The following is a 23,364-nucleotide window of genomic DNA, read 5'->3' on the forward strand; positions in this document are numbered from 1 at the left end:
TCTATGCACTCACTTCACAATGCACTAGTCACTTCACTGCTCTATGTGAATCATCTAAATATTAAGATGTCTGTGTTAAAAGCAGGAGAAGTTTTTATGAGAAATTGTTCATTTTTTGTTAAAAAAAAAAAATCTGGTTGCAACACTTGAAAGTAGGAGGCATGGTCAAATTTCTCGTGTGGGAATTTTGCATCTGGAAGAGATTTTTAGACCTAAAATTATCTTCTGTAACCTGAAAGGTTTCCTTTTGTTTTTTAGAATATGTGAAAAAATAGAAGGACCTTCCTAGGAATTTGTCCTCCAAAATAAATGTTTCAAAAACAGGCATCACCCTCATCTTTACCTCAGGACTGAAAAGGAAATATTCCACTTTTTTACTGAGAAGTCCTTTAACTGTAATGTTCATTGATAAAATTCTGTTCCGTGGTCCTCCTGCCGAGATTTCCAGAAACACTTTGAATCTACAAAATAGAATGGATTTCATAGTTCATGGGATGTATGAGAAAGGGTTTTTTTATGTTTGTTTTTCTATTATTTTTAAGACTACCCCCTTATAGCTTGCATTATGAGACACAGTAAGTAATGTTTCTTTGTTCAACTTTTTTTTACCATTCATGAATTCTATAGCCCACTGAACTGAAGAGTATGGAGCTGTTCTTGGAAGTTTTTCAGGCCTTTGATGACCGTTCTTGCCTTTCTTTTTAAAGTTTTTAAGCTTAATTGTAGTTAGTCATATGTTTTTGAGATAGTATGAACATTGTGTAATACTCAGGTGCTTAGCCACCAAAGAGTTAATATACTGAGTGGCCTAATAATTTATTCCCAGTATCTTTGTAATAATTTGTGAAGTTTTGTTATGTTGTTGGCTTCTACTGAAAAGAGATTCCAATTTCTGTTTTTTTCCTAAGGGAAAACAAATTTATGACTTAGCATAAAAGTTATCATAAGCGACTTTGTTGCTAACACTTGATTTTTTTTCTTGTTTGATCCACTTACACTTCTTTTCTATTTAGCTTTACTTCCACTATTCTGAGTAATTTAAAATCATCGTTAACCTTTGCTATAAATTTATACATTCCTTCTTCCATATGATTTGTTGAACATACTGTAAAATACAGAGCTCAAGACAGATCCTGTAAAACTTGAAATACTACTTGAAATACATTTGTGGAAATGACCATAGGTTCTTTTGTTTAGTTTCCCATCTTTAATACACTATCTTCCGCAAGAATGCTTTTGATTTTATTCCGTGACGAGTTAGTTTCTTTGAGAAATCTTTAAAAATTGTGAAAGCATTTTATGGTAGACAGTGAGACCAGCCTACTCTTTCCATATTAATTGGGTTTTAACAATCCAGGTATATTTGTGAAATGTGACTTTATTCAAGCCAATACTTGCTATACACTGGCTATATGGAATGCCACTTGAAGTGCTTTTCTGGTGATTGAAATTTACCCTCATGTGTTAAGTTAGTGATCTTGCTTAGAAGGTAGTTACTCAATTGTTTTATGGTGCCCCATAAAATATGCATGGGGTAATGATTAATAGAGATGATACTTTCTTTATAGATGTTTCTGTCGGCTGGCCATGTATTTGCCTAATGAGGCCAAGAACCAACATTATGACTTGACAATTCTGGATAAATGCTGCAGCGAAGTCTCTTATTCCATCAGTGTCTCCCATGAATTACACCAATACCAATATAATCATTCTGATCTGCGGTAGTTTAATGAGGACAAATAAGCTCTCAGAGCTAATCTGGAAAAATATATGTCGTGTATATTCTCTGTCTTCCATGGCCTTGAAGCCACATTGTTAAAATAGTGGCAGCTATATTGTTGTTATATTATTGAGTGTAAAAGATTGGTAATTATAAGCCCTCATCACAACAAAAACCTACAGCCACAACACAGGATGTGAAAGAGTGTGAATGGTAAAGAAGTGCTCTTTAAAAAATGGAAATGCTTTAAAACAATGTAAGTAAGGAATTGTCAGGCTCATAGTTAGATTTGTCAGCACAAATAAACTGCCTTAATCTAATCAAACATTAATATCTCCATCTCAATGACATTAAAGTAATGCCGTGAATAATTGAAAACTGTAGATGATCACCATCCTACAATAAGTAAACATTTTCTATGTCTATTCTTTGTTAGTAAATAATGATACAATCGTTTTTCTAAAAATCTTTCCATCTCTCTCACTTACACAGTGCTCAGCATAGCTCTCTTCTCTCTGTACTGTATTTATACTTTGATGAGTAAATAAAAGCTGTAAACAGGGGTGACTAAGCCCATAACTCTTAAGCTTACAATTTCTGTAGCTCATTACTGTTCTTTAGCAGCAAACATGCATATAATGTAAAAAAAGATGTCTTATCTTTTTCACTGCTTTTCTAGTTTATCTGATGTTCTACTGCTAAGGACAGCTTTATAGAAAAGACCATTCATTTAGTGGATATGTTTGGAAATGTGTCGTTTAAAATTATTATTGTCAATAAGATATATATGTAAATCTGAAAAAAAAAATCCTGTATGATGTTTTTGTGAGAGTTTGTTTTACATACAAATGGTCTGATATCTTAATCTCTTGGGGCCACATTTAGTAAAAAATATTAACAGACTGTGCCATGAGCTGGGATAGCAGATTAAGGCAGGGTTCCTAACTTACTCAGGTGGCTATAGCAAGACAGAAGCCTTACAGGCAAAAAAGCAAAGTAGAGAAATTTTCTGTGTTTGACAAAATTTGTGAAAATCATCTTTAGTCTTTTGATTCAGAACAATAATAATAACAATTATCTGAATAATGACAATTATTCGGATATAAATAACGGATGAGCAAGGATCTGCTGAGACAAGTCAGGCAGAAAGCAGCCATCTATGAGAGGTGGAAACAGGGGCTGGCTTCTTGGGAAGAGTATAGGAACATTGCCAGGGCATGCAGGGGTGCAGCTAGGAAGGCTAGAGCCCTTCTAGAATTAAATTTAGCCAGGGAAGTTAAAGATAGTAATAAGACATTTTTCAAGTACATCAGCAGCAGGATGGTGAGGGGGAATGTGGGCCCTCTGCTAAACACTGAGGGTGCCCTGGTGACTGAGGATGCAGAGAAGGCCGAAATACTGAATGCCTTCTTTACTTCAGTCTTTACGGCCAAGGCCAACCCTTGGGAAGCCCACTCTGGCAAGGATAATAGGATGGCCAGGACAGCAGAGGACTTGCCCTGAGTAGAAGAGGAAGAGGTTAAAGACTTGTTTATAGTATAAATCGTTACCAGCTGGAAATCCTTTCACTTAATTAACTTCTGTGCTGTATACTCAGGACTTACGACAAAGCTTTCCACTTTTTGTTGCGTTTTGTATAAGATATATTGGGTTGGTTGCTACCAGGGGATATACTGAGATTTAGAGTAACATTGTAACACAGGAAAAAGCTCTTTCCAGCCTACACTGTATGGATGTTGCTTCAGTCAAAAAATACTGGTTATAATGACCCTGGAAACCTCCACTTTCATGTTACTACAAAGTGTACAGAAATACAGGCACCTTAACAGAAATCTTGAGATTGTAGTGGACCACGCTGTATTTAGGAATTATGAGAAGATCCAAGCTAGCTTTGGGGAAGCAAGGAAATTTTTTTCTATGTTTCTGAGAGATGTAGCAGTAGTAACATTTGTGCATGACTTAATTTACTGAAATTAGTAGACTTTCTCAAAACTACAAGACTGAAAAAATTTTCAAAATTTTCTAAACCTGTGACAATAGAAGAAAGAAAACAAAAATAACTTTTTTCCCCTTTTATTTCTCAAATATATCACTTTTCAAAAATATATTTTAGAATTGTTTTATTTATGTTTCAAGACCTGGAGAGGGTAGTAATTCTGATGATGAGGAGTGGGGTGATGATATTGGTTTGTTTTGTTTGTTTGTTTGGAGGTTGTTTTTGCACAAAGCTGGATAATCTCGAAAGTAGATTTGTGTTTCTGGCTAATGTGATACCATATGAGAAGTAAGGTTCTGAACTAGGGATACCTTGGCTTTACAGAATGTCTTCACATTTTAAATACATGGGCTTTAAATGCTGATGCAGTTAGTAGTAGTAGGGCTTTTGCTTCGAAAGTTATTGGGTTTTTTTTTGCTCTTCAAAAGAAGCTACAATACTGTCCATAGTATTTATTATGTCAGGAAGCTTGGAAGAGCAGAAGGAAAATCGGTACTCTGGAAACTAATAATTAATAATAAATAAAATAATATGACAGAGTAAAACATATAAAGGAAGCAGGATAAGAAGATTATCACAGAGTACAGTGTGCTTGCAATTTTTGCCAGCCCAAATGATACAAGATGGAAATTCTGCTGCCTAAATCAAGCTGTGAGAGTGCAAGAAAATAAAAAGACATAAATGCATATATATATATATCACCTTTGTTGTGTGAAATCAATTGTCTGTGTATAATGGAGGCCAGAGAAGCAAGACTTATCTAAAAGAGTTATTTACCATGCTGAAAACTGAGTGTTTCATAGAATAGTAGCTTAGCAAAAGGGCAGTAAAATGAATGCTGAAGAAACAGGTGTTATAGCAATAACCTGTTGGTAGTCCAGAAACTCTTAAGAGTGTGAGTAATTATCCATTGGAAATGGTTGAGAAAAGTGTAAATGTATCACAGTACTCACTGCAGAACTACACACAGATTTCTCAATTAATCCCTCAATTGCTGTAACAATTTAGCAGTATGAAGTCTTTGTATGAGGCGTATTAGAATTTGTGCTGAGTGTCAATAGGTGAAATAGTTTCATGGTTTGGTATAGCAATATGTGATACTCTAGATCACAACTGTAAATAAGGAAAAACCATACATAAACCCCAACATATAGACTTTGTGTGAGGGGATATTTTTATTTTGAAGTTTTCAAGTTGTTTGTTAGGGTTTTTTTTCTGGTTGAATATTGGAACTTTTGGTCCTCTGCAACTAAGACAACTAACTTCAGTTACCACAATTTAGACGAGCTTAAAATTCTGATATGAAATTATTTCATTGTTGTATCAGGACTGGCTTCAAAGTGCAGACTTGAACACTGAACCCAAATGTGCTGTAATGCTGGGTTTTCGTGTGTTTTAACTGAACTACTGTTTAGTGGCAATAAGTACCTTTAAGATTGGGGCTTTTTCCTCGTGATATGACAGAATAATTAATAATAATTTTTACTTGGTTAATTCTGATCTTTTGCTCAGTTTATTTTCTGCATTTTATCATGCTCAGTAATTACTTGCAGCCAAAAGCAGAAGTCCAGCATCTGAAGCAGAAGAACTAATCTCTGTTACGTGTAGGAAGCTTACACATTCTTGGCAGAAGCAGTCCTGTGTCTTCTTTTCCTAGTTAAATACATTAATTAATAGTGACCTGTATTTCTATGTGAAAGGCTTTAGAAACTTTTAGTTTGAAACACTGCCTGCAACACTGGATGAGCTTTCAGGACATCTCTAAACATTAGTTGATGATGATAAATACCAGTTGCTCTAAGAGTTTTCTTTGATGTTTTATTACTGTTATTAATCTGAGGGAGATTAGTTGAAAAACTACCAGTGTGTTCATTTCTTTTTCTGCCTGTTTAAGGAACTAGAGAATTGTTTCCTTCTTCTTCACAGTATATGTCCACATGGGCGAGTAGTGCACACTGATGACACCCCTGTCATTCACAGCCATAGTATTGAATTGGGACAGTGCAACTGGGATAGTGCCATATTTTTAGCATTGGGTAACAATAACTGGTGTCTTTATATGTAAAATTAAAACAGAAAATGGAAAAAAACCCCACCTTCTCCCTCATGTGTTCAGAATCTCAATGACAGATATGACACAGGTTTGAGTCCAGTAATGAATTTTCCATTGTCTTAGAGTCTTGCCTCTTTTCATTTTGTTTTAGTGAAAAAAAGTCTTTTGAGTACTGTGTTAGTAAAATTAAAATCACTGTTATTTGTTAACTCTTTAGCTTTCCCAAGGCTATTCAGTCAGTGTTAATATTGCTGCTCCACCTGGCACACGTGAAACTCTCACTGTCAAACCTGAAACAAATAAACTTGTATCCATTCACACTGATAAGCTGATAATTTTCTGTTTTACTATTTGTCTCATGAAGATTGGAATTTAACTAATGTTACTATTTCTTTATCCTTTTGACAGTGCTACACTTACTTTGCTGTGTTTTCACATTCAGTTTTTGATCCCTGCAATAGCTTGCAAAATGGATAACACACTGCCATTTTTTTGCAACTTCTTTCAAGTTTAGACAGTGCCTAGATTTGTATCACTTGCTCCGGTTTGTGTGATTTGCAAAACATGAGCTATTTTTAGGGTTGAAGTGGGGTTTTGGGTTTGGTTTTTTTTTTTGTTTTTTTTTTTTTTTAATGTAGTTAGATTTGCTTTTATTTCTTGGGAATATTTCTCATAGTACTTAGCATTATATGTCCATACCATTGACTGTAGTGCAGTGGAATTTCTGTCAACTTCTTTGTACATATTATGCAAGCACTAGTGTAATGTGGATTTCATTTTTGCTTATTTTTTATACTATTACTCCAGAACAGTTTCTTTTCATCTTAGGAAGTTTTTGCCCATAGTCCTCAATTTTCTTTAGGGTCTTATGAGGTTAGAAAACGTCAACATGCTCAGTTGGCACCTTCTGATAGTTTTTGCAAGGGTAATTTTGAGATATAATGTCAGGATGTATCTTTATGAGTGTTTAGAATAGTGCAGTCATGTTTCAGGTACTAAGTAGTCTGGAAAGTTTTTAGGCAGATTTCAGTATTTCTGAAATTTTAACATTTTTAACATGCTTTCTTTAAGTTTAAGTCTGATAACTTATTGCCATTTAAAAAAAAGGGAAAAAAAAGTGTATGAGAATCATACACTTCCTATCTTCATTGAGAACAGGCAGTATTTCTGAACTTGTGCTCAGAAATATTTTGAAGTGCTATATGAAATTCCTTTATTCCTCTACAAATTTCTCTTCTTGTAAGGACATAGAAATAATATTCTTAGTGAATATTATTCCAGCTGCTTTCTGTTCTCAGAAATTGCATGAAATCATAAAGCCCTACTTAAATAGTGCCTGTAATTGAATCTGCCTAACATAATTTCTGCATAAGACAGGAACAAGTTCCAATGACTAGTTTAAGGGGCCCAAGTCATGTAATAGTACGCTTCTTGAGATATATTCTGACTATAAATGATCACAGAGTCAAAAGCATAAATTGTTTTAGTTTGCAGAAAGGCTATCGGTTAGACACATGCCAGATTTTGCATGGTAATGAGGCAATTTGTTAATGTGTGTTAATCTGTTATTCTTCTATTTTAAAAATATAATGAATGCTTGATAGGTTGAAATCTATTTGCATAAACTATTATGGGTCAAGTTCATGGATCTTCTTTCTGAGTTTGTAATGAGCTATGAATATATCTTAATTGAAATAGGTTCTTAATTTGATACTAGAGCAGTGTGACTGTCAAGAAAAGCAGAATAAAAGAGAACAATGTAGTGTTTTATCTGAAAGATACTTGAAACAAACAACCAACCTTCTTTCTCAAGAGCTTCTTACACTGTTTCTTCTCTGTCGCAATCCAAACTGCATTGAAATGACATTGGGAAAAAGATCAGCCATGGAGAAACCAATTAAGGACTTTAGTGAAAAGTGTATTCATTTACAATGTGAAACAGGGAAGACGTGGATATTATTTCAGTCAATAGACAGATGGATTTGCTGACTTAGAAGTAAAGAAAAAGGGCAAAGATATATCTCAGAGTGCTAGCACCCAGTTCACCATACTGCTGTACAGTGAGCAATGTAAAGGACATGATGTTGCTTATGCCTACTAGTGCATTAATTCAGGGCTTGAGATGAGTGATCATCACTCACAAATTTGTTTGGAAGTGACTGCACTGATTTGAGGACTTGAAGAGTTTGGCACAGGGTGTATCAGTTGGTTTTGGGGACAGAGAATGATATCCAAGCAGTTTTTGCCAGAATAGATACAAGTTAAATGAGTGACTGCCAATGAAGTAATGAACTCATTTTTATTCATCTCTGTTAGCTAATGGTGAATTTATGTCATGCTTATTCCAATTTAGTACACACAATGTAAATACTGTTTTCTATGAACTAAATTTAAAATTCTTGGCCAGGACTTAGACCTGTCTGTAAATTTAGCTCATAATTTCTGAAACTTGTTGCTCACACCATTAGGTGCTTATGCAACCTAAAGTAACAGAGAGAATAAGTAAATCTAGGTATAGAATGGTTTTGAAGTTATGAGTAATAGCGCAAAAGCTAATGATTTCTGCTATAAAAATTATGCAATTATAAGGTATTGACTGAATTCTATAATGCCATCAATACTGAGTAGTAATTTATTTTAAAAATAAGACAGTCTGAAAGATCATGAAAAGTGACTGAATAATATTGGAAAGCTTGTGTTACTGGACAGTTTTCCAGAAGCTCTCCTGAAAAAAGAGCTGCTGAAGCCGTGCAGTCTTCTCCTCTCAATGATGCCTCGTGTGCCAGCACAGCTAAAAGAGTACATTTATCTCCCTACACCTCATTTGAGTCCCTTATTAATGCTGACATCTGTTCAAATCTTAATTACCACATTACCACAAATAGTCCCTTGTCAAATCTAACCTAATTTAAAAATAGCTCAAAAACAGAAGTGCAAAATGTGTCTCTATGTAATACAATGATGTTTTATTAATAAAGTAAATGGATAAATCTTCTTCATAGTATTCAAAACATCAAGATTAAAAAGGTTTTATTCAGTTCTTGGAGGTGATTTTCAGTATGAAAATCTGACTCAGATGTATTATACTTGGAATGCATAATTTTCCTGGAGAAACTTTAAAAAAATTATATACAGTATTTTTGCAATTATATGTCCCTAGGAGATTCCTTTTACAGAACAACTACAAACTTTTTTACTATAAAAGAAAAAATTAAAACACCAAGACTGAAATATTTTTGTGCCATTTTTGATACCTAAATGTTGAGCACATTGTCAAGTGTTTGGAATGAGTATTTGAGTAGCAGAATCAGAATGTTAGACTATTTCCTGTCATGCAACAAAGTACAGAGTAAATCAATGGCATTTATTCCTTGATACATGTCTTTTCTGAGGCATTGAAAGACCTTTAAAGGTCATTATCAGGTGTGTGCATCTCCAGATGTGCCTGCCAAACATTATCACACTGTGTATCTTTCTTAATGATATTGTTCAAGCCTTTGCACAATCTTGTGGCCTTTAACCATCAGCTGAAGTGGCAAAATCTTGACAGTCAGAATCATAGCAAAAGTCAAATTTTGCCCCTTAGGGTTGTGTAGATGGATTGTAGGGCTTTCAGGTGCTTCTAACCCTTCATTAGCTGTACAAGACATATAAAGACTTTCAAAGATGTACTATTCAGGCTAAGAATAAAGGATGCCCTTCTGGTATACTGCTCATCTGCTTGTATCTAAGCCCCCCAAAAAATTGAGATGAACAGGGTAACAGCTTATATGTATGCCAGTATCTGGACCTTCCTGTCTGAGCATTTAAAGCTCAATTACCAAGACTAGTATCCAAAATGTGATTCTAATTTATCATCTCACCCCAGCTGTTGGCAAAATAAGAGCTATATCTGAAACTTATAAATTTCCCTTTATACATGGGTCATTGCTTTTGTGGAAGGTTTTGAAGCAGAATCTACCAGATTGAATTGGAGAACTTGATAGTCCTTAGAGTTTTCCTTTGGTTCAGTTTATCTGTGCAAAGGGACTTTATTAATAGTTCTGTCAAACCCAAGAAGACAAAACAATCACTTTGTAGACTACAGCTTCATAAAACGTCAGTCTTGTATCAAGTGGAATGAAACTACTTCAGAGCAGGCAATGAAGTTTGTTGGTTGTTTCTAAAGGGATGTTCAGAGGTGCTGAAGGAATGCAGGAGGCTGAGCCTGAGAAATGACATCAACAAGCACTAGTAGCCGGTGTGCCAAGGGAGTACTTCATAACAGCCATGTGTTGAAACAGTCCAAAAGCTGTCTGACCCAGCCAGAAGCTGATTTGTGGTTTGTAAACCTCTGAGTATAGGAAAAGAGAGATGTAAATCATTTCTCCTTCCCTGTTCTTTGAATTACCTTTAATCTGTAAAAAGTAATTACTATTTAGATACTTTTCTTCTATTATTTTTGGGGAATTATATGATTGTGGTAGTCAAGAGGACAATGTTGTAAATCTGTGTTAGTGAAACAGTTTGTGAAAATTGCTCACTTAGTGTCTGTGCCTTAAGACCTCAGGTCACCACACTGTATAATCTTGTTTGATTTTAAACATATAGGAACTCTTACTGGATTTTCTGATGAGTTAATCTTTCCTTATAAATACATTCAACCTCTGTACTTTGGCATTGGATAGACTTCTAAATACATATATAACACATTTATCCTGGGGTGTTCTTTTGTGAAAATATTGTAAACAGTGTAGTCATATGATATTGTAAAGAGGTAAATAGAGGTAACATTTATTGTGTAGTTCTAACTATATAATATTGTGTACCAACATTAAAGATTACATAAACTCTCTTAATCCAAAATACAAGTTTAATCATTGTGCTCTAGTTTAAATGTAAAGCATAAGTAGAGTGTTATGTTGCCATCCATGTATTTAGTTGCAAGCTGAGAACACTGATAAATTCCTATAAAATTTTAAGTGAAAAATATCTTCAGGTAAGCTTGTAAATAAAAGGAAAAATCTAAATTTAGGTCTTAAATTTTCAATTCTCTAAAATATGTTACAACTTCATCTATCACCTGACTCTTAGAAGATGATGGATGATGATGGATGTTTTCTTTGAAGGTCTTTAAAACTGAGATCATTACTTTCAAGAGATCTCATCAATGTTGGTATTTGGATATTCTGTTGTGTGTTAAGAATGAGTTTTTCTCCTAGCTTGTCGTACATCAATAACATTGATTATTTTTGGTGACACTTTTTCTGAATAACACTTATAAGAAACTATGGAAGTTTGTAAGGCAAATCAATGACCTGAAAAATCAAATAACGCCTTCCTCCTGAAAAAACATATTCTCTTGAGATATTAGGAATATGAAATTATCACTAAAGCAGGCAGCTGAATTTCCTATTTTCTCTTTTGTATACTAGCAGTAAAAAAATGTATTCTGTTAATTTTCCCAAACTCTTGAGTGTATTGGGCATCAGTGACTTTCAAAGAGCTGAAGAAGTGGGAATCTGCTGAACATAAGCATTGAGCCAGCAATGTGACCTTGTGACCAAGAAGGCCAATGGTATTCTGGGGTGCATCAAGAAGAGTGTAGCCAGCAGGTCAAGGGAGATTCTTCTCCCTCTCTACTCTGCCCTGGTGAGGCCTCATCTCGAGTACTATGTCCAGTTCTGGACTCCCCAACTCAAGAGGAACAGAGAACTTCTGGAGAGAGTGCAGCACAGGATCACCAAAATGATCAGGGGACTGGAGCATCTTTCTTATGAGGAAAGGCAACAGGATCTGCGACTGTTCAGCTTGGAGGAGTCTGAGAGGGGACCTCATTAATACTTAAAAGTATTTGAAAGATGTATGTCAAGGGGATAGGGCAGCCCTTTTTTTCTGTTGTGTTCTGTGGGTAGGACCAAGGGGTGATGGAAAGAAGCTGGAACACAAGAAGTTCCACTTAAGGAGAAACTGTTTCACTGTGAGGGTGAGGGAACCCTGACACAGGCTGCCCAGGGAGGTTGTGGAGTCTCCTTCTCTGGAGGTTTTCAAGACCCTCCTGGACACATTCCAGTGTGACCTGATCAAGGTGGACCTGCTTTAGCAGGGGACTTGGGTTAGATGATCTCTAGAGGTCCCTTCCAACCTCTGTGATTCTGTGATAAGGTGATGGATCTGAAATAGCTGTTAGGGGATTTTTTAAATGCTAGAATAACACCAAATAAATATTTGCTTTTATTTTATGTTGCTCATTTTGTAATACAGAGGTTAAATTTTGTCTATGGTCCAATGCATGGTAGATTCTTTCCTCAAAAAAACACACAAAACTTCTGTCTCCCTCCAGATAAAAGGACTTAAGGATAGAGTATGCAAGAGAAACAAATTATCTTTACCTTTGGGTAGCTTGATCCATGCTGAATTAAATACTGTGTTCTTTGGCTCGATATTACTTTGCTCTAGGCTACATGTGTAAAAAAGATACCAGAGTGTTGAGTAGTTTCTGATTTTTTGTATTTCATTATATCTAGTGATGAATTTTATTTTATTATTTTTTATTCTAGCACGGTTTAATACCATAATATATCATCAGCTGAGTTAACTGAATTCTCTTCTAGTGCAGAATGGCTTAGTGACAGCTAATGAGTTACATTTGTGAGGCTCTAGCAAAAGCAGCAGATGCTTAGAGACTGTTTTGGATTACCAGACCTTTATTATGTATAATCACATAACAGCAAAAAGTCCAGTGACCTCTCTGTCCCACAGCTGGCTAGTGGGGGGAAATAATCCGTTTTCACATTTAAATGCAGCCGATTTTTGATAGCCAGTGGAAACAGACTGTTCAGTGATGCATAGTGTAAGAGTTTAAATTTTCTGATGGGTATCTAGGTAATTGCATGCTTTTGCCAGTTAGAAGCAAGTGAATGAGGCAAGAATCAGGGAATGCTGTTCAAAATTGTTTTCTAATTATTGAGCCAACTACATCAAAATACACCCGCAGTTCTCAATCCGTTCTAATTTCTGTCACCTTGCATCTGCTTTCTTAGTCATCCCCAAGAGCATTTAAGAATAACAATGCTTTTTAGCAGTCACAGCTTGCTGTCTATATCAGGAGTGCTAAGATCAATACCATGTGCTCTACCTCCAGAGGAGATCAGTGCGTTTTATGCTTGAAGCTTAGTATGTCATCAGCATTTCTGTTTTAGAAATGGTAATATAAGCCTGCAGCACTGAGGACCTTGCTGAAGGCTTAGACACTTGAAACCAGCAGCAAGTCTGTTGCTGTAATTGTAGCATGTTGTTGCTGACTGTTATGCCTGTTGGTTGGGTTGCTTGAAATGTATTATTTCCTTTTCCATCTTTTCATGTGTCATTCGCTTGAAGTTCAGGAGGTTTTAAAAACAAAGTGGGATCGAGGAAATGCGTAGATGACATTCAATGGCTTTTGGTGCGTTATAAAGAAGGTGAAGTTCTGAAATGGAAAATGGAGCTGTAGCTTTTCTTTCCTAGCAGTGAAACATTTTAGTCTCCTGATTGTATTTACTCACTTGTACAAATACCGTGTAAAGTGTCATATCACTGAATTGTGAAATATAGTCTATATATCTCGGCAACTAATTTATTATCTTTTTATCTGCAATGATCCAGTTGCCAAAATTGAAGGTGTGTGAAGTTGAGTTCTGAATATATCTGTTTTACAAGATTGGCAGTCCAAAATGTTTGCTGAAATGAGTAGAGCTAATCATTGCAGTCCCTCAAAGAAGAACAGGTTCTGTTTTTCTAAGGAGCAAGCATCTTTTTGGTGCATGTCTTGGATCCATTGTATTTTCCTATGGATTTTAAAAATTAGAATGTATAGGTAGTAAATAGTAAAGTTTACTATTCCACTAACAAAATAGCACAGTAGTTGTATGGTATGCACATGCTGCAGGGAGATAAATTTACTATATTTGTGAGTATGGTGCACCTCCTTGGTCATAACTGTGCTGTAGAGGTGTCCTCAGTGGTAGAAGTGCTTATGTGACTCATTTTATTGATTTCTGAGACAATATCGGTACACAGGCATAAAATATATCTTGCTGCTCTTTCTCTGGTGACGGTAACCTCTAGATACCATAGCAAAAATAGTACCTTAGTCCTGCCAATGAACTATTTCCTGTAGATTTATGTTCCACGCTGATCTTTCAGCAGACACATTCCCATCTCAGTCTTCAACCATTGGGCTTGTGTTACTGCAATTACATTTCTGAAATGGCTTCTCTCTCAGCATTGCATACTGCAAAGATGAGAGTGATTCAAACTATTTATTCTTCATTATTCAGGGGTTACCTTGGTTTGAAACCTCCAACATATTTATTGTTATTTCACATTGGGCTTCTTTTCCAGACATATTTGTCACCCTTCTTTCCAATTCAGTGCTTACCCAGCTCTGGTGAAGTCAGATATTCAGTTTATATTCTTTTCGAATTCTCCTTCATTGCTGAAGGGAATTGTCTATTCATTCATCACAGAAGCAGAGTCCTCTCTTGCTTTTCAAGTGAGTATTGCTATTCTTTGAATACAGAGAATGTGCATTCTAAATTCTTGTTTGCAGATGGAATTGTATTTTTTTCTCAAATATTTTCATTGAACCCTATCTGCTGGGCTTCAGATTTTTTGACCATCTCTCTACCTGTGCATATGCATATTTGTAATTTATAGGTGTACATACATAAACATCTACATACATGTGTGTTTTTTTCCAGGGCGAAACAGTGTCCTATGAATTCCATCTTTGCTTTGTCAAAGTGTTTTCTTTGGCTGCCTCTGATCTTGTCACCCTTGATATGTCTTGTTAACTTGTAAATAATATCTTTGTTGCCCACACATAGACAGGGGCAGGCATCTTCTATGAATTCAGGTTATATTAATCTAATGGAACATCTGCTTACTTATGCTGCTTCTGAATTTTTTTCTCTGTCCTTAAAAGCACGACTGTCTTTTTTTGTATCTCTGAAAGATGTGCATATTTTACAGTGAGCAAATAACCTCAGGTTGGAAACCAGCATCAAATTTATATCCCAAGAAGAAACTTTCCACTTTGTTAAGTATCAAATTCCTGTTTGTTGCTTATCAAAGATGAAGTGCTGGTCTTCCATGCAGTTGTGAATATATCAGTATATTTCTTGAAACAAAAGATGAGATTATACTTTTTATATCTTTTATATTTTAATAATGTAATAGTGATGCTGTCTTTTAACAAGTTTTGACAAAATAATTGATTTTTTAGTGTCTCCTGGAGCTGAGGATACATGGTTTTTAGTTTAGCTTGAAAGCAGTTTTTAGTGTTTTTCACCTCTGAGAGAAAATTCCTGCGTTACATAACCAAAAACAGTTGGCTCTATATTCTCTTCTATATGTAGAACACCAATTTTAAGTCATTAACACTAATCACTAAATGTTTAAGTATTACTATTCTTAAGTAAATGCAAATGTATTTTAAAAAGTGAGAGAAGTAACTTTGGTAAAAATGCTTTTACTTAGCTAAAAATAAGTACACTGAAGCAATTTTTGCATGTAATATTTTTCTCACACTTACATAGATAAAATTTTTGATGACTACGATATGTGTATTTTATTCCATATAGCATATAATAGAATTATTGGTAAGGGAAGCATTTGTTGCAGTTAAGTTATTGTGATTAGTATTTAAATGTCTGTAGCATTCAATGGACAAACACAACCATAAAACTAACATTCTGTTCATTTCATTAGTAATTTGAGGACATGTTATTTATGTTAAAATGTGAATAGTTTGCTAGAATAACATCACTAGATGACCAGATTAAATTCTATGCAAAGATTTGTGATTTTCGTGCCTTTCTGAATGATAGGAAAATATTTCTGAATTCTGTTTTATAGTAGAGATTTTATTTTTCATGTAAGAATCCAAGTAATGGAGCTTTTGCTATGTTTCTCTATTCAGTTTGACCACGATTAATCAGTTCTGCATTCCATACAGCTGCTATTAGTTGTCTGTGTCTTAAAAACTAGTACTTGCACTACTCTTTACTGACTATATTGATCCATGATGCCTGACACTTGATGTACTGAAAATGGCAAGAAAAATTGTGTAGTCATCAGCATTGCAAAAGCAAGTTAAAGTGGTGTATCTTCTTCTTTCTGTGTCCAAGATGTCCTGTCTCAGGGCAAGTCACAAAATAGTTTTCAACAGTTTAGAATGAATGAAGAGACTTCTTCCCAGCCTGAAGATGCTGCTTTTCGCTGTCTCTAAGCATGTGATTGCTCTTAGCTCCACTTCACTTGGAAAACAGTGTCTGTCCATCACAGCAAGCATTTCCTCCACTCAGAGTGACTTTGCTAAGTGTACTCCACTGAGCGTAAAGGCAATAAATGCCAAATGAGTGTTACGAACCTTTCTTTCTGATCTGTAACTTCTGTTAATCTGTTTTCCTGGTGTTCAGAATGTTGTTTTGTCACAGTAGTTTAACCTTCAAGGGAAGAAACACTCAATTCTGGACAGAACCTTGTGTTTATCAGTTCAGGAAACAGCAACTCCAAGCTTCTTTTGGACTTTATGGAAAATTTGTCTGTGATCCAAGTGCCGATGTCATAGTACGTGGGTGACTGTGTCTATGTGGGAGCACAGCTTCCAGTTTCGATTTTTATCCATTCTTTACAGTAACCACATTTAATTCAGGAGGATTACATCATCTTATGATTACAATAAATAATAGTAAATAATACTTGAGATATATTTCATTATGAAGGAAAGGTTTGCATTATTCTAATATCTTTCAGGTAATTTCACTGATTAATATTTGCCTGCTTTCGATTTCATCATACTTCTCTTAAAAAAGAAGAAGAAGAAAAAAGTTTAACTGTAGTAGATGCTTCTTTTGGAATGTTGAAACTATATTCTTAATTACATCTTACCTGATTAACTAGTGCATTAAATAAAAATACTATCTCAAGTTTTGGACAAGAAGAGCAATGATAAACACTAAATAGTCCTTTGTGTAGCCAGCAGTCTTAAGATGTTGTACTTTTAAATTATAAAAAAGTAAATTAAAAACTCTATTATGTTGTTTGAATATAAGCATATCTATTAAGTAACTGAAAATTATAACAGTTATGATAGTGAATTCCTCTACTTAAAGTTGTTCTGCGGGTAAGTTTTTGTCTTTTAGATTCTTACATAAAGCATCCTTAGTCTGAAAGCAAATTTTCATTTCAAGTCATTTTTCAGATATCTATCCAATAGAAGTCCATGAGTTGGCTGCCAGTTAATACTACAGGTATTTTGTTTGTAAGTTCACTCTTGAAATAAAACCCAGTCTACAAAACCCCAGTTTTAGGTAAGCTGATACCTTGCTGAAGCAACTGATTTCTAATTATTCTCCTGCTTATTTTGATAGAATAATTTTACTTGTCAGCTCTCTTTTGGTACTGAGTTTTACCCCAAGAAATTTTCAGTATATTCATATGCAAATGAACCACAGACCTGTCCATTCATCTCTGAGAAGGTGAGAACCTTGGTTTATGCAGAATTGGGGTCTGTGTGAATCTGCTCTAGCTCAGTATTTCAGAGAGAAGTTTGTATTTAAGAAGTTATATACCCATGTATTGTTACTTTAATATTTCTGGAATATATATTTAAGATGTTAGATACGCATGGAGTTTTGACAATTAGAGCTTTCCTGTAAAATCTTTAGCAATAGTGAGAGAAGAAAGAGGAAGCTTTGTTTAGGTAAGCAAGGATTAAATAAGTTTCTGAATTTTTAAAGGGTGTCGAAACTGATCTGAGATTCTGTGAGTTTTTAAATTAAAAGTTGCTGATTAGGGCCAGATTTCAGTCTTACTGAGTTATCTGTCCCAATTTTGGTTGTCTTAGATTGTAAGGATCTGTAATATCTGAATTGATGTAAAAAGATTTATATCTATGACAAGTGTGGAAAATCACTGCTAAACTGAAAACCTTCAACTACTTGTACCTAAAAAAAATTCAAAATGAAAAAGGATATACATGTTAGTATTTTCACCTTTTTACAACAGCCATTGTATTTGACATTATTACTGCACTGCCCATAGAAAGAAAAATATCTTTGTTATGTTTTACTTTCATTACTGGAGTTATTTTAAAGAATAAATGTAAATTGTAATTCTGTTGTTGGAGTGTGCTACAACTGACAGCATTTAATTCTACTCTTCTGGTTTTTTCATAGCATAATCAGTAGCTGAATTACTTTGTTGACATTCTCTTTATTATTACATTTATTTAAAAATCAATAAAGAAGCTATATAAAGTAAATATTTTCTTTTAAAACTATGTGCTTTGTTTTTTTTCTGCAATTCTATCTGTGCTGACATTCTTAGTAGGAAAACAAACAGGAAAAAAGACTCTATGTCCCTTTTTTACTTTGCAGCAATGTTAATTAAGGAGTTTATTCATGAATTTGTTAGGGAGGCTTTCATGTAGGGTGTAGAATTGCCTACACAATGGAAGTCAGTTAAGTCTTAAGGTTTACGAGTTGTAAAATCTTTTCAAACTTGTACATAACTGTGTTGGCAACTATTTTGTAATAAGTTTCTAGGACTGTCTTGGGGTTATGTGAGAGATTTGTTTTTAAACTCTTAAAACGGATTAATATTTGTACCTAGCTAACCCACAGCATACTGTCAAAAGAACAGTATTTTGTCTTAACAGTGACCTTATAATATATGTTTTAATTAAGCTTTTTCTTAAGTTAATTTTCTTTTTTAGAACTGCATTAAAATTTAATGACAAATTCTGTTTTCACTTATGCCGCTTTGATTCCATTAGCTGGCAACAGGATGTGGTCACTGGTGTTTCAAAAACATAGATCACAATTAAATACTTTGTCTTAGGGCAATGTGCTTTCAGGAAATTGATTTTTGAGTTAAACATTGAACATGGTAAATCTGAGAAGCCTTTGTATGGTACTAATGCTATTTATTATCTTGTCAGATAGGGAATGGACCTTCATGTTTTGGAATGAAGTCATCCTTTGCTTCCTGATTGAAGAAAACCGAGGCATGGTGATGTGAAAGCATAGTAGTAGTCACACTCGAGTAAATCTTCAAAACTGGTGATTATGCTGGTATATCACTGAGAAAAGCCAGATGAAAATGACTTTCTGCCTCTTCTTGATCAATAGGAATGACTAAAAGAAAGAGCATTAACCCCCATTTCTATTATCAGCACAGAACATTATGGTTTGGTTTGGCAGCAATTTGTATCTTTAACTCTGCATGGGGCTACAAACACCTACCTAGCCACCCTGTGCCAATTGCCAGTGCTTCATATCACATAGGAACTGTCATTTTCTGAGCTTGTTTTATTGCGTTTATTGTATCAAACCGCCACAACCAGATATATCACAACAGTTAAGTGACAGTAGAAAGAACGTAATGTTCAACTGAATCAATTGGAAAATTCAGCACATTATTTGGTCACGTCTTCAGCTGCCAAGAAGAAAGTTCAAGTCTTCTGGTTTGAAACATTTCTGACAATAGTTGTTCTTATACAGTAAACAGAAAGACTTCAGATAAGCACCGTTTTGGTTGGTTACCTTTAAAAACAAAAGGAGGGGATATGGGATTGTTTGTCTTTGCTTTTGGATTAAAACCTGCTTCATTCAAAACTCTTTAGAATCTTGATTTAGACTTGATTTTCTACCTTACAAATATTTTTCTTGTCATTACTCTCTTTATTCCTAATTGCCAACTGCATTTGCTAACCACACTATCAGGCTTCAGACTTCCATCAGTTTCCTAAGAATTTAATTACTTATTTAAAGGAAAAAAAAAAAAGGGAAGAAGCTTTCTTCTGTTGGTATTTCATTCTCTTAAAGTGTCCAGTTTGGTTTTTATTGAATCTCACCATGTCTCAGGCTTGTTGTTTTCAGTTATACAGTCACGTTTTAGCAAGCATCTCTACTTACAGGCTGTGAGTAGGTGCTCTGATCAGTTTTGTTTTTTATCTATGTGCAGTTCTTGTATACCAAGGCAAGCTTTCAAGGTGTTTAGTCCACACGATTCTGGAAGTGATAGCAAAGAAGAAACTTTATGCACAGGAACTATTTTAAATGTAGTAGAAGTCCTCATCATAAGAGAGGGTGAGGGAAGGAAGAGTAAGAGAGAATGAACCTAGTAAGGTCAGCAGGATTCCCAAACAGCAATTTCAGTTGTTATTGTAGACCTTCATAGGTGGTGGATGGACCTTGGAGGTCCAGAAATGATTTAATGAATAAGCAGGGTCAAAATGCACTGGAGCCTGTGAAATCCTGATCTGATTTCTTGATAGCTGATAATCCAAAACATTAAAAATCTATTTGTTAATTGTTCTACTGTTTTTTTGGCTTAAATGCTGCTACAGAGAGGAATGCCAGCAAAGTGACTAAATTAGATTAAACCCAAGTGCAGTCTTTGAATTTAAATCTTATCACATTTCTGGTTTAAATTTTTTTATTGCTTTTTGTCTGTTAATACATCTCATTCCTAATTACAACCAGCTATTAAGATTAATGCTTACCTTGAGCAAGCAGTGTTTGCCAGATTTACCTTTTGTTTTGTCTGCCTGATGGATGTGCCATAAGGAGAAAGTTTATAGGATTCCCCTCCAGAAACAGGGAAGATTGATCAACTCTAATGTTAAGAACAGCAACATCGTTTTGGCATTACCGTGGGGTAGAAGCCTATCAAAATGATATAGCTAAACAAAAGTGAAAATCAATTAGTCAGTGACTGGAGATTTTCTGTAGAGATTTTGTAATGTTTTATCACCTGATTCAATTTCTGTTTCATACAGCTGTAGAGAATAGAAAAATGTGCACCCTTTTTTTTTTTGGGGGGGGGGCAGTTTGGTTTGACTTTAACTGAAACAGCTGCTGTTTCCTTTTAGCATTGTGAAGAGATGTACGGGATGATAATGCCAGTTTGTTCAGTTAGGTCACATTTGACTTCAATTATGGTGTCAGAAGTTGAACTAAAATGATTAAATGTCTATTGTTAGTGTATTCTTCAAGCTGAGAGACATTTTGATCTTTAACAAAGATAACTACATAATGTCATGAAAGAATGATAAACAGTCATAGATTTATCTCCCTGTACCATTTTTTTTACATGTTATTATTGAGAGGACTAAAAGGCTGAGTAATCTAAAATCAAATAATGGCTCCATCCTGTTGGAATGCTGCATCATTAACCTCATTGCCTAAAGATTTAAACTAGAGTAGGTATGGTTGTCATGCTGATGCACATGGGTAGCACTACAGTGACAACAGGTTTTTAATTGGCTTTGACTGGCTGTCCATGGTGCTTTTTGGGAGCATGAGGAAGGGATGAGGTTCCTGTATCATAGAGATAAGCAGCCCTCTTGGAGACAGGCACTGAGTGGCCATTATAGAGATTGCCATACTAGCAAATCCAAAAAACTACCTGTGCAAGAGTGTTTGAGGAGAAGGGGTCGAACTGTGGTGGTTGTGTGGTGCACATCAGCCAAGTGCTGAGAAACTTGGGCTGCTCCAGGTAAAGATGTTCTGCAAGATGGCCCCTGTGGGGAAGCAGCAAGGGTCAGTTGCTTTTAATACTTCATATTATATCATATATGGAATATCAATTCAGGAATTTTTATCTCTCAAGAGGAAATACTGGTCCTTGCTTACAGAGTATCATAGAATCATGGAATGGTAGGGGTTGGAAGGGACCTTTAGAGATCATCTAGTCCAACCCCCTGCTAAAGCAGGTTCACCTAGATCATAGGAACGTGTCCAGGCGGGTCTTGAAGACGTCCAAGGAAGGAGACTCCACACCCCTCAGGGCAGCCTGTGCCAGGGCTCCCTCACCCTCACAGTGAAATAGTTTTTTCTTATATTTAAGTGGAACTTTTTATGTTCCAGCTTCATCCCATTACCCCTTGTCCTGTTGCTAGCTACTATAGAAAAAAGGGATGTCCCAACCTCCTGACACCCACTTTTTAACTATTTCTAAATGTTAATAAGATCTCCCCTCAATCTCCTCTTTTCTAGACTAAACAACCCCAGTTCCCGCAGCCTTTCCTCGTATGAAAGATGTTCCATTCCCCTGATCATCTTGGTGGCCCTGCGCTGGGCTCTCTCCAGAAGTTCTCTGTCCCTCTTGAGCTGAGGAGCCCAGAACTGGACATGGTACTCCAGATGAGGCCTCACCAGGGCAGAGTAGAGAGGGAGAAGAACCTCCCTTGACCTGCTGACAACACTCTTCTTGATGCATCCCAGGATGCCATTGGCCTTCTTGGCCACAAGATCATGTTGCTGGCTCATGTTTAGCTTATTATCAATATAGCATAGGAGAGTACTCACTACTGCCAAGGTAGTCCTACTGCTGGCCTGGTTTTTGGAGAGTGGATGCTCCCAAAATCTTGCACCTGTCCTGACTGATCTAATACCTCCTTTAATTAATTTTCTTCCTTTATTTAAAAATATCTTGTGTTCTTCTGTTGGATCACAAAATGTTTGCTCCCATAAAACTCGATACTACCTGCAAATTTAATGAGTCATAAATAACAGCACTAAATAGCATGTCATCTGATTTGATAAGGAGCCATTTGCAGTGAGTTTTCATGTATGTTTCCCACAGTCTATATGTGAAAGAGTTTGTTAATTAATTGCCCGCTTCATTTTTTAAAGGTAATTCCCTGCATGTCCCAAGGATTTCTTGGGTAGCTGCTTTCAGCAGTGTCCTATATTTAATATCTACCTGGGTAACTGAAGCTTCCCATTCACACTAAATCTAGGATTTTGAATGCCTATGTTTAATAATTTCAGTGAAACTCTCATCCATAGTGCTTTTTTTGATGATTCATAACTTTATTATTAATTGTATGTGTGTACTTATGTGTGGTCAACTAAATAACCTTCATAGAAGAAACTAACATGTAGCACATCTGTAGAACAGGAAAAGCTTATTTTTCTGACTGCTGCCACTTCAAATTGATATGATGTTTGGAGCTTATGGATTTTTTTTTTAAAAGGGAGTTTGTTGAAAATAATTAAAATTCTCCATATTTTTAAAAAAAAGTTCCATCTGGAGAGTAAATACAGAAAACAGTTAAAAAAACAGCAGTCTTGCACTATAAATTATCCCTAAATAAAGCTTTTATTTATTTTGAGCACTTCCTAATTTCATTATAATACTTCATATTAAATGTGTATCTCTTTATTGTAGTGGGAATGCTGAAGTAACGGAGTCACTGTGGCATAGGCAAATCAGAAGTCCTAAATTAGTAAAATCTGTTAAATGGAAATCTGTATGACTGCTGGTTTGATGATATGCCTATATTCCTTTTAATCCACTTTTCTATAATTATTATATATCTATATCTTAAACGGAACTAGTGATGTAATAAACTACTAAAAAAAATGAGACTTCAGAAAAGATTGAAACATGCATTTGAGAATTTACTCCAACTACTATCCTTTCAACAATTGTTCTTATAAGTGCCTAATCTGCATTGTTCCTTTTTATTGTCTTTTCCTTTTCTTCTAAAGCTAAATGTACCAGACAATGTAATGAATTCATTACATGTAGATGTCAGAACTGGCTTTGGCTCTTCATGTT

General features: G+C 35.3%; 1 protein-coding gene across 2 annotated transcripts in view; it reads left to right on the forward strand.

Moving 5' to 3' along the window:
- The window catches only part of GALNTL6 (polypeptide N-acetylgalactosaminyltransferase like 6), a 451,530-nt gene that overhangs the window by 65,181 nt on the left and 362,985 nt on the right, over window positions 1-23,364 (forward strand). The window contains exon 4 of one of the 2 annotated variants that reach the window (XM_061993492.1): window positions 16,605-16,619. The exons of the other annotated variant lie outside the window; for it this stretch is intronic. Coding sequence (XP_061849476.1) covers window positions 16,605-16,619 — 15 coding nt within the window. The remainder of the gene's footprint in view (window positions 1-16,604; window positions 16,620-23,364) is intronic. 2 annotated transcript variants of the gene reach the window in all.

This window comes from Colius striatus, chromosome 3, assembly GCF_028858725.1.
Source record: "Colius striatus isolate bColStr4 chromosome 3, bColStr4.1.hap1, whole genome shotgun sequence".
NCBI classification, from domain to species: domain Eukaryota; kingdom Metazoa; phylum Chordata; class Aves; order Coliiformes; family Coliidae; genus Colius; species Colius striatus.